Source organism: Muscardinus avellanarius (assembly GCF_963383645.1).
Source record: "Muscardinus avellanarius genome assembly, chromosome: 7".
Lineage (NCBI taxonomy): Eukaryota > Metazoa > Chordata > Mammalia > Rodentia > Gliridae > Muscardinus > Muscardinus avellanarius.
Window position 1 is genome coordinate 66,441,043 of NC_137793.1, and position 10,995 is coordinate 66,452,037.

General features: G+C 43.9%; 1 protein-coding gene across 1 annotated transcript; it reads right to left on the reverse strand.

The window, feature by feature from the left end:
• Positions 1-262: 262 nt before the first annotated feature.
• On the reverse strand, positions 263-10,388 carry DEGS1 (delta 4-desaturase, sphingolipid 1; the record flags this gene model as incomplete). The annotated part of the gene is made up of 3 exons (XM_080698221.1): positions 263-409; positions 3,615-4,357; positions 10,307-10,388. The coding sequence occupies 3 exons, from the start codon at positions 10,386-10,388 to the stop codon at positions 263-265; spliced, it is 972 nt and encodes a 323-aa protein (XP_080554347.1).
• Between the last annotated feature and the right edge of the window lie 607 nt (positions 10,389-10,995).

Sequence of the window (10,995 nt, forward strand, 5' to 3'; positions counted from 1 at the left end):
AAAGTGTAGAATAAGGCTGCTGTTTAAAGCCAGATTAACTTTTTTGTGTGTGTGATAGCAGGGCTCAAACCCCAGGTCTCACACATGCTGGGTGTATACTCTATCACTGAGATAAGTCCCCAGCCCCAAATTAGCTTCCTGATGCCAGGGAAATTGTGTCAGAGTACTTCTAGGCATCAATGATCTTGTTTAATATGGCAAAATTCCATTTTACCAGCTATTTTAAATCTTCAGAGTGGAATTCCTTTGGCTATGATGATATTTACTCCAGTACCTCGTGCCCTTTTGGAGGCCTCTTCATTCTTGAGTAGGGGCTTATTGTATCATCCATCACAAAATCATACAGTACTTTTATCCAGGAATTGTAGTGGGGGAGGTTGTCATAGTATTCAGCTGCTATTTTCCTTACCTAGAGGGGGAAAAAAAAACCAGCAAGATCAACATGAGTGACTGGGGCCTATCAAAGCCGATGGGTCAAGCTTGGACACAGAGAGATAGGCAAAATACCAAACCTTGGAAGGGGCAGCGTCACTGATTCTGGTCCTTCATGACTTCTAAACTGCTTTCATGAATTGGGATGGTCGAGAGACCACACACAAACAAATCATCCACACTAAACTTATATCAAAGCCAGTAGCATTCAGTTTAATAGTCAGAGTAGAATAACTGCATCTTTCCAAAAACATAAGAGAGCCAGTTTAGATCCTGAATAAGCATGTGAGTCAAGAACGAATAAGACTAAGACTGTGAATATATGCACAATCATAATAAAAACAAAAGTTGACAAACTGTACTGTGTGTGTGTGTGTGTGTTACTGAACACAGGGGCATTCTACCTCTGAGCTATACCAACAGCCCATTTTATGTTTTTATTTTGAAACAGGGTCTTACTAGGTTGCTGAGACTGGCCTCAAAATTGCGATCCCTGTCTCAGGGATCCAGTTCAATGTATACATATTATTTATTATTATTATTATTTTTCTTTTGTAGTACTGGGGATTGAGCTATTCTACCTCCAGTCCTATTTTTTATTCGTGTGTGTGTGTGTGTTACTGGGCATGGAACCCAAAGGCTTTCTACCTCTGGACTATACTCCCAGACCTATTTTATATTTTATTTGGAAACAGGGTCTAAGTTGCTGAAATCCTCACTAAATAGCTGAGGCTGGCTTCGACCCTGTGCGATCCTCCTGCCTCAGCCCCCAAACGCTGGGATTACAAACCTGTGCCACCACACCCGGCTTTATTCTTTATTTTTAAACAAGGTTTCATCACGTTGCAGGCTTCACTAAGTAGCTGAGGCTAGGAGCGAACCTGTAATCCTCTTGTCTTAGCCTCCCAAGTACTGGAATTAAAAGCATGTGTTACCATACCTGGTGATATATATAATTTACAAATATATAACATAGAGCAGGGCGTGGTGGCTCACGCTTGTAATCCCCGCACTTGGGAGGCAGAGACAGGAGGATTGCACTGGTTCGAAGCCAGTCGTGCTGGCTTAAGAGACCCTGTTTCCAAATGAAAAGTATAAAATAAGTCTGGGAGTGTAGCCCGGTGGTAGAAGGGCTTCCAGGAACCCCAGTACCACCAAAAAAAAAAAAAAAAAAAAAAAAAAAAAATATATATATATATATATATATATAAACATATATTCTGAAATATATATTATATATATTTGTTTTGGCGGTGTTGGGAGTGGAACCCAGGGCCATTCAACCTGAGGTACACCCCAAGCCCTATTTGTATTCTTTATTTTGAAATAGGGTCTTACTGAGTTGCAAAGGGCCGTAACTAAGGCTGTCCGCAAACAGCGATCCTCCTGCCTCAGCCTCTCAAATGCTAGGATTACAAACATGAGCCATACTTTTTTGTGTGTATATGCCTTACCAGGGATTGAACACAGGGGTATTCTACCTCTGAGTAGAACTGATGCTTCCCAGAGGGAATAGTTTTCCTCTATTTCTGAGTTACGTTATGTTACTCCACTAAGCTTCTACTTCTAAGTTACAGATGACAGGCTGTATATATCCCTACCCCTGTTTTTTTATTCTTACTATAAAACAGGGTCTAAATTGCCGAGGGCCTCACTAAGTAGCTGAGGTTGGCTGCGAACCTGTGACCCTCCTGTCCCAACCTCCCATGTACTGGGGTTTCAATCATGTACCACCCCAGCTCCAATGTATACATATTTTAAAGACATGAAATGAAAAATCAATAATTTCCTTAATACTAGGAGTTAGAAAACCTAGGGAGTTTACTAGTCATGTGTCCAATTCAAATGCTGACATAATAAATCTCTATGTATCAATGTACTTTTGCAAACCTGTGAGCAAATGAAAAAATACATACGCCAGGCGTGGTGGCACACACTTGTAATCCCAGCATTTGGGAGACTGAGACTGGAGGATCACAGTTCACGGACAGCCTCAGCTACTTAGTGAGGCCCTTTGCAACTCAGTGAGACCCAGTTTCAAAATAAAGAATAAAAAATAGGGAAGGGGGTATAGATCAGAGGTCGAATACCTCTGGGTTCCATCCTCAGACCCGCAAAAAACAAAACAAAACAACAACAACAACAACAACAAAAAACCACACACTTAAAAACATGGTTTTTCAAGCTGGGCCTGGTGGCACACACTTGTAATCCCAGTACTTGGGAGACTGAGACAAGAACATCATAGGTTTACGGTCAGCCTCAGCAATTTAGTAAGACTCTGTTCCCAAATAAAAAATTAAGTCTGGGAGTAGCTCAGAGGTAGAAGGTCCCTGGGTTCCATCCCTAGTACCACAAAATGAACACACAGGAATCTTACCAAAGCCCATCAGTTTAACAGTGATGAAGGCTCTGTGAACTGTGCTTCCCAGAGGGAGGGAGTTTTCTTCTATTTCTAAGTTACTTTACTAAGCTTCTTCTATTTCTAAGTTACTTTACTAAGCTTCTTCTAAGTTACAGATGACAGATTATACAGATGTATATATTCTCCAACACTCTGAACCCTAAGCTTAACCATTAAACTGAAGAGTTCAAGAGTGATTCCTTTGTAAAATGGTAGACACAGTATTTATAGTTTTCCCTTTTTTTTGGATGAATAGCTCTTAGAATAACAAAATATACTATACTGGGAATTGAACTCAAAGGCATTCTACTTCTAAGCTACACTTCCAGAATGAGTTTTATTTATTTGGAACAGGGTCTCACTAGGTTGCTGAGAACCTCACTAAATTGCTGAGGCTGTCCTTGAACCTGTGATCCTCTTGTCTCAGCCTCTCAAGTATTAGGATTACAAATGTGTACCACCACACGTAACTTAAACTCTTTTTTTTAATTTTAAAAACTTTTTTTTGCAGTACTGGGATGGAACCTAGAGGCATTCTACCTCCGAGCTACAACTCCAGTCCTATTTTTTATTCTTTATTATTTGGAAACATGGTCTAAGTTGCAAAGGGCCTAAGTAGCTGAGGCTGTCCGCGAACCACGATCCTCCTGTCTCAGCCTCCCAAATGCTGGGATTACAAGCATGCACTACCACACCCAGTGACTTATACTCTTAAAATCGAGACCAATTTAATTAGATCACCATCAGACATTAGAGTATGTATCAGTCCTTTACTTACCAGTGGAAGATTCTTTCCAGGAACATTGGGGAAGTCATGATGTTCATTATGATAACCCACGTTGAACGTGAGTAAATTCAAAGGCCCATAATATGAGTAAGTTTCATGTCCCTTTAAGAACATGTAATGTTCAGCTATAAAATGTCCAGAAATTGGGTGCAAACCCAGACCAAGTATGGATGCTGCCAACATGTAGACTAAAGATTTAACTCCCAGAACATAGTAAACTAAAACGTCAAAAGTGATCTGTGCCACAGTATTGATAATTTCCAGATAAGAAATAGGTTTGGGGTTGATGAGCAGAGGTCGAATAGCATAAAAAAGAGGCTGGAGAATAACCCACATCAACTTTCTGAAAGTGGTACAGAAGAACCAGCCCTCAAAATCCGTAGGAATATCCACATCGATGCCATCAGCTCCAAGGTAGCGGTGATGATCCATGTGATACCTCTTAAAGGAAATCGAATAGGGAACCCCAATGGGGAGATTGGCAAACATTCCAAACCAGCGATTCCACAGCGTCTTGTGGTGGCCAAAGGCGAAGTTATGGGAAATCTCGTGGATAGCCAGAGTGGTCGAGTGGTTAATGCAGCTGCCAAAGACATAGGCCCAAAACATGACCCATTTCCAGTCTAAGTCTTTTACTAAGTAAAATGAAACCAACTGGGTGAGAGTCATCATACTGATAATCCATATCAAGTTGTGATCAGGTTTCATCAAGGATTTTATCTCTGGATACTTTGCTATAAGAAAAAAAACACACACAAAAAAAATCAGGAGTAGAGAAAAGCATGCAATCATTCAAGTATAATTAAATTAACACATTAGGTAGGTTGTTTTTCTCTCCAAATCATAATATTACCTATATTAGAGATTTCAACAAGTACTTATTTACTACAGAAAATTAATATATTTTGATAGGAAAGTTATAAAATAATATGACACACAGCTTGAGAGTTTGGGTATGAAAAATATACTTTAAGCTGGCCCAGTGGTACATGCTTATAATCCTAGTACTTAAAGGCTAAGACAAGGAGGATTGAAGGTTCAAGGCCAGCCTCAGCAATTTTGTGAGGCCCTTTGCAACTTGGTGAGTTGCTATTTCAAAACAAAAAGTAAAATAGGGCTGAAGGTATAGCCAGAGGTAGAACACCTCTAGGTTCAATCCCCAGTACTATGATAAATAAAACTTAAAAGATTAAAATAATAAAGGAGGGGTGTAGCTCAGAGGTAGAATGCACCTGGGTTCAATCCTAAAAACTACCATCACCAAAAAAAGTTTAGCCTTAAAATCTAGAAGCTCTGCTGGGCGTGGTGGCACATGCTTGTAATCCCAGCACTTGGGAAGCTGAGACAGGAGGATCACACAGGTTCGAAGCCAACCTCAGCTACTTAGTGAGACTCTCAGCAACTTAGTGAGACCCTGTTTCAAAATAAAACATAAAATAGGGCTGAGAGTATAGCTCAGAGGTAGAAAGCCTCTGGGTTCCACCCCAGTACCACACACACACACACACACACACATCTAGAAGCTCCACTATTTTTTTATTAAAATACTTTTGTGTGTGTGTGTGGTACTGGGGATGGAACCCAGGGGCACTCTACCTCCGAGCTACACCCCAAGCCCTATTTTTTATTCTTCAAGGACAGTAGCTGAGGCTGTCCTTGAACCAAGATCCTCCTGTCTCAGCCTCCCAAATGCTGAAATTACAAGCATGTGTCACCACACCCCCACACCCAAATACATTTTACAGATAAAGCTCTTGCACTTTATCTTATATAAACATGATCAGTTAACATGTCTTTTTTGGGGTAGTGCTGGGGATTAAATCCAGGGCATTCTATCCCCGAGCTACACCCTCAACCCCCCCTTTTTTAAAATTTATTTTGAAACAGGGTCTCACTGAACTGAAAAGGGCCTTACTAAGTTGTTGAGGTTAGCTGCCTGCAAACCTGTGATCCTCTGGTCTCAGCTTTCCAAGTAGTGGGATTACAAGCATGCACTATCACGCCCAGCCTAAATTAACATATCTGACAAAGGACAGAATGTTACATACATTTTATAGGTTTCCTAGAACTATCAAACTTGCTTTCAAGATTTTCTCAAGCCGGGCTGAGACCAGAGAAGCATGGTTCGCAGACAGCCTCAGCTACTTAGTGAGGCTCTCTGCAACTCAGTGAGACCTGGTTTCAAAAGAAAGAATAAAAAAATAGGGCAGGGGGTGTAGCTCGGAGGTCAAATGCCCCTGGGTTCCATCCCCAGGCCTGCACACACACACAAAAAGATTTTCTCAAACCCAACTTGCTCATAATAATTCTGTACTGAATTTTTCACAAAGCTGTAATAGTATATAAAAATAAATAGTACAAGGAAGCCACTATCAAGAAATGAAGAACAATCTTATCAACAAATAGCATTTTATATTTATTTATTGACTTATTTATTTACTTATTTTGTGGTACTGATTGAACCCAGAGGCATTATACGTTCAAGCTATACCAGCCTGATTTTAGTTCTTATTTGGAAACAGGGTCTTGCTAGACTGATGAGTCTTACTACTTGCTAAGGTTGTCCTCAAACCTGTGATCCTTCTGTCTCAGTCTCCCAAGTACAAAGATTAGAGGTATGCACCACCACACTTGGCCAACAAATGGTATTTTAACTAGTTATGCAAAATAATGAAGTTGGACTTCTTCCTTATACCATACACAAAATTAACTAAAAATGGATCATAGACCTAAATATAAGAGAGTTATAAATTTCAAAAGAAAACACTGAAGTAAATTCTTTGTGACCTCATGGTTTCTCACATACTGTACCAAAAGCACATCTGAAGAAAGGAAAACACAGATACACTGGACTGCACCAAAATCTCCCCCCCCACCACCAGGTATTGGGAATTGAACCCAGGAGCATTCTACCTCTGAGCTCTACCCTCAGCCCTAGTTTTTATTCTTTATTCTGTTATAGATACCATCAAAAGTGAAAAGTGTGGTGGGGCATGCTTGTAATCTAAGTACTTGGGAGGCTGAGAAAGGAAGACTGCAGGTTTGAGGATAGCGTCAGCAATTTAGTGAGGCTCTCAGCACCCAGTGAGACCCTGTCTCCAAATAAGAAATAAAATTGGTCTAGGGGTGTAGCTTGGAGGTAGAATGCCTCTGGATTCAATTACCATTAAAACACACACACACACACACACACACACACACACGGAAAGGACTATCCACAGAATGGGGAGATGTTTGCAAATAATCTATCTCACAAGGAATATTATCTGGAGTATATTAAAAAATGTGTCTTTGCCGGGCTTGGTGGCACACGCATGTAATCCCTGTGTTTGGGAGGCTGAGACAGGAGGATCATGCAGGTTCAAAGCCAGCCTCAGCTGGCTTAAGAGACCCTGTTTCCAAATAATAGGGTCTGGGAGTGTAGCCCAGAAGTAGAAGGCCCCTGGGTTCCATCCCCAGTACCAATAAATAAATAAATAAATAAATAAACAAATAAATAAATAAATAAAGCGTTTTTGCATATGGTAAAGTGGTTGAGTACTTGCCTAGCATGGGCAAGGCCCTGGATTTGATCCCCAGCACAGCTACAAAAGATACATAAATGGCCAGTAAGCATATGAAGGATGCTTACAGAATAAGTTATCAGGAAAAGAGAAACTGAAACCACAGACTCAACTTCACATAGCAAAAAGCGACTAGCAATAACAGGATGTGGAGAAAATTGTACTTTCATATACTGCTGGTCAGAATGTAAAATGGCGCACAGCTGCTTTGGAAAATACTTACGGTAGTTCCTCAGAATGTTAGACATAGAATTACCAATGGCCCAGCAATTCCACCTCGAAATCTACTCCAAAGAAAAAAACCATACATCCGTACAATACCTTGCATGTGATTGTTCTTAGTAGCCTTATTAGAAATTGCTGAAAAGGGCCAGGCATGGTAGCTCACACTTGTAATCCCAGCATTAGGAAGGAGACTAGAGGATCGTGGTTTACAGATAGCCTCAGCTACTTACCGAGGCAATTCAGTTTCAAAAAATAAAAAAGAGCTGGGCGTGGTGGTGCACACTTGTAATCCGCACTTGGGAGGCTGAAAAAAGAGGATTGTGTAGGTTCGAAGCCAGCCTCAGCTACCTTACGCCAGGTTCTCAGCAACTTAGTGAGACTCTGTTTCCAAATAAAATATAAAATACATCTGGGAATGTAGCCTGGGGGTAGAAAGTCCCTGGGTTCCATCCCTAGAACTACAAAAAATAAATAAAAATAAATAAAAAAGACTAAAAAATAGGGCTGTGGGTGTAGCTTGGAGGTAGAATGCCCCTGGGTTCCATTTCCAGTACTGCAAAAAAAAAAAAAAAAAAAAAAAAAAAAAAAAAAAAATTGGAAAAAGAGCCAAAGAACCGGGTGTGGTAACACTTGTAATCCTAGTACTTGAGAGGCTGAGAAAAGAGGCTCCCAGGTTCATGGCCAGCCTCAGCTACCAAGTAAGGCTCTCAGCAACTTAGTGAGACCCCATTTCAAAGTAAAGAATAAAATATAGGGCTGGGGGTGTGGCTTGGAGGTAGATGTCCCTGGGTTCAATCCCCAGTACTGGGAAAAAAAAAAAAAAAAAAAAAAAGCTGAAATGGGGAAGTAGTCCAAAAGCTTAGTAACTGAAGAGTAAGTAAAATATGATATACCCAAAAAAATGATTATTATTTGGCCATGGAAAGGAATGATGTACTGACACAAGGTACAATATGGATGAGCCTTAAAAATATTAGGCTAAGTGAAAGAAGTCCCTTGCAAAAGACCAAAAATGACAAACGACCAAAAATGACAAATCTATTGAGACAGAAAACAGATTAGTAAAGGTTGCCTTGGACTGGGGACATGGAAGTATAGAATATGGGAACTGTCGATAGGTTCAGGAACTTTAGCTGGTGAGGTAGCACATGCCAGTAATCTCAGTACTTGAAAGGTTGAGACAAGAGGACCACGGGTTCAAGAATAGAGTCAGCAATCTAGCAAGACCCTATTTCCAAACAAATTAACTAACTAGCTGAATAAATAAATAAAAAGGGCTAAGTGTAGCTAGATGTGGTGGCACATGCTTGTAATCCCAGTACTTGGGAGGCTGAGACAGGAGGATCTGGGTTCGTGGCCAGCCTCACCTAGTTAGTGAGGCCCCCCACAACTTAGACTCTGTTTCAAAATAAAGAATATAAACAAATAGGGCTGGGGGTGTAGCTTGGAGGTAGAATGTTCAGAGGTAGAATGTCTCTGAGTTCAATTTCCCAGTATTAAAAAAAAAAGGCTAGCTGGGCATGGTGTTGCATGTTTGTAAAATCCCAGTAGTTGGGAGGCTGAAACAGGAGGATCATAGGTTCGTGACCAGCCACAGCTACTTAGTTAGGTTCTCTGCAACTCAATGAGACCTTGTTTCAAAATAAAGAAAGAAAAAAAAATAGGGTTAGGGGTGTAGCTCAGAGGTAGAATGCCCCTGGGTTTCATCCCAAGTACAGCAAAAGCTAAGTGTGTAACTCATAGGTAGAATGCCTCTGGGTTCATTCTACCTCTGAGCTACACTCCCACTCCTAGCCCTGTTTTATTTTTTATTTTTGAAATAGGGTTTCAATAAAAGGCTGAGACTGGCCTCCAACCCACAAGCCTTTTTTTTTTTTTTTCAGTACTGGGATTGAACCCAGGGGCATTCTACCTCCAAGCTACACTCCCTGCTCTATTTTTTTTTTTTTTTTAAATTTTGAAACAGGGTCTCAATGAGTTTCAAAGGGCCTAAGTAGCTGAGGCTGTCCGCGAACCGTGATCCTCCTGTCTCAGCCTCTCAAATGCAGGGATTACAAGCGTGCCACCACGTCTGGCTAACTTACAAATCCTTCTGTCTCAGCCTCCCAAGTACCTGAATTACAGGCGTGTAACACCATGCCAGCTTTACCTCATCTTTTAAAATGGGGACCCAAGAGGTTGCTTTCAATTGGTCCGTTTTGTAAAACACTCAACCAGAGCCCGGCGTGTCATTAAGAGCAGCCTGTGAGCAAGGAGGCTCTCCATGTTACACAGACCTCAAATACGCTAGAGTTGAGTAAGGCCTAGTCTGGCCTAAAAGGCCCTCAATCAGCGGTCAGGACCCCAGCAGGCCAAGCTGCCTCTTTTGCTTATTTAGCAAAGTAATGGTCATATTTCAGCCTTTTCACTCACAAAACAAATGTCTGTGAATCTGCCCTTCTGGAGTGCCAGGCTTGTCAAGCAGGATCACTGGCCTGGAGGCGCGAGCCCGCAGGACCCACCGGTGGGAGAAGCCCTGGGTCCCCAGGTCCGTGCGGGTCCCGCCACGACGGCTCGCGGCCCCGCAGCACGGGCGGGGCTCCGGCGGCGGGATGCCGGGACCGCGCCCTGCGCCGCACCCGGGCCGGGCCCCGCCGCCCGCTCGCGGTGGCCCGACGGTCGGCGTCCGCGTGGGAGCCCGCACCCGGCCGCCGCTGCGCCTCCGCGCGAAGGGCCCGGGCGCCGGGACGCGCCCTGCCCGAGCCCCCGGGCCTCCCGGGCCTCCCGGGCCTCCCGGGCCTCCCGGGCGCGGGCGCAGAGCGGGAGCCGAGCAGCGGCCCCGGCCTCCGCGCCCTCGGGGCAGCCAGCCCGCGCGCGAGGCCGCGCACTCACATAACGGAGCGCCGCCGAGCCTACCCAGGATCTCCCGGCGCCGGTCGGCGTGGGGCTGGTCGGTGTAGACCCACTCGAAGTCCTCCCGGGACACGCGGCTCCCCATGGCGGAGGCTCGCGAGCGCCTTCTCCGAATTCGCTCCCCGCCCGGCTCCTCCTAGGCGGCGGCTGTGGCGGTGGCGGCGGCCGGGCTGAAGTCGGCTGGCTGCGGCGCAAGGGCGGCTGGGGCGGAGCCCGAGGCCCCGCCCCTCTGAGGCCACGCCTCCCGCTCGAGGCCCCGCCCCGCCGGCCCGGGAGGGGCGCGGCTGGGATTCCTCCTCTCGGTCCCGCGGGTGTGAGCATCTGCGAGTCCTAGCAGGTGCCTGGTGACCACGCCCGAGCCCTGGAAAGGTCTCCAGTGACTAGGCTGACTGTTCAGCATCTCCGGGGGTGGAGCGCCCCGAGGTGACTGCAGCTCCCCTGAGTCCTGAGGATCCTTAGCGTTAAGTGGCAGCTGGCCCAAGTTTTGTTTAATTTTTAATAGCAAATTATCCATTGGGCCATTTTTGCCTACCTAGAACTGATACTTTGGCAACTAGAAATTAATCGCGTTAGAAAAAAAAAACTTTTTGAGGAACAAATAGCATGGAATTTGTAGTTCTAACATCACCATTTCTCGTACAGGATGATTACTCAGCCTTGAAACTGTGTCACAGGAGTCATCAACCATACAT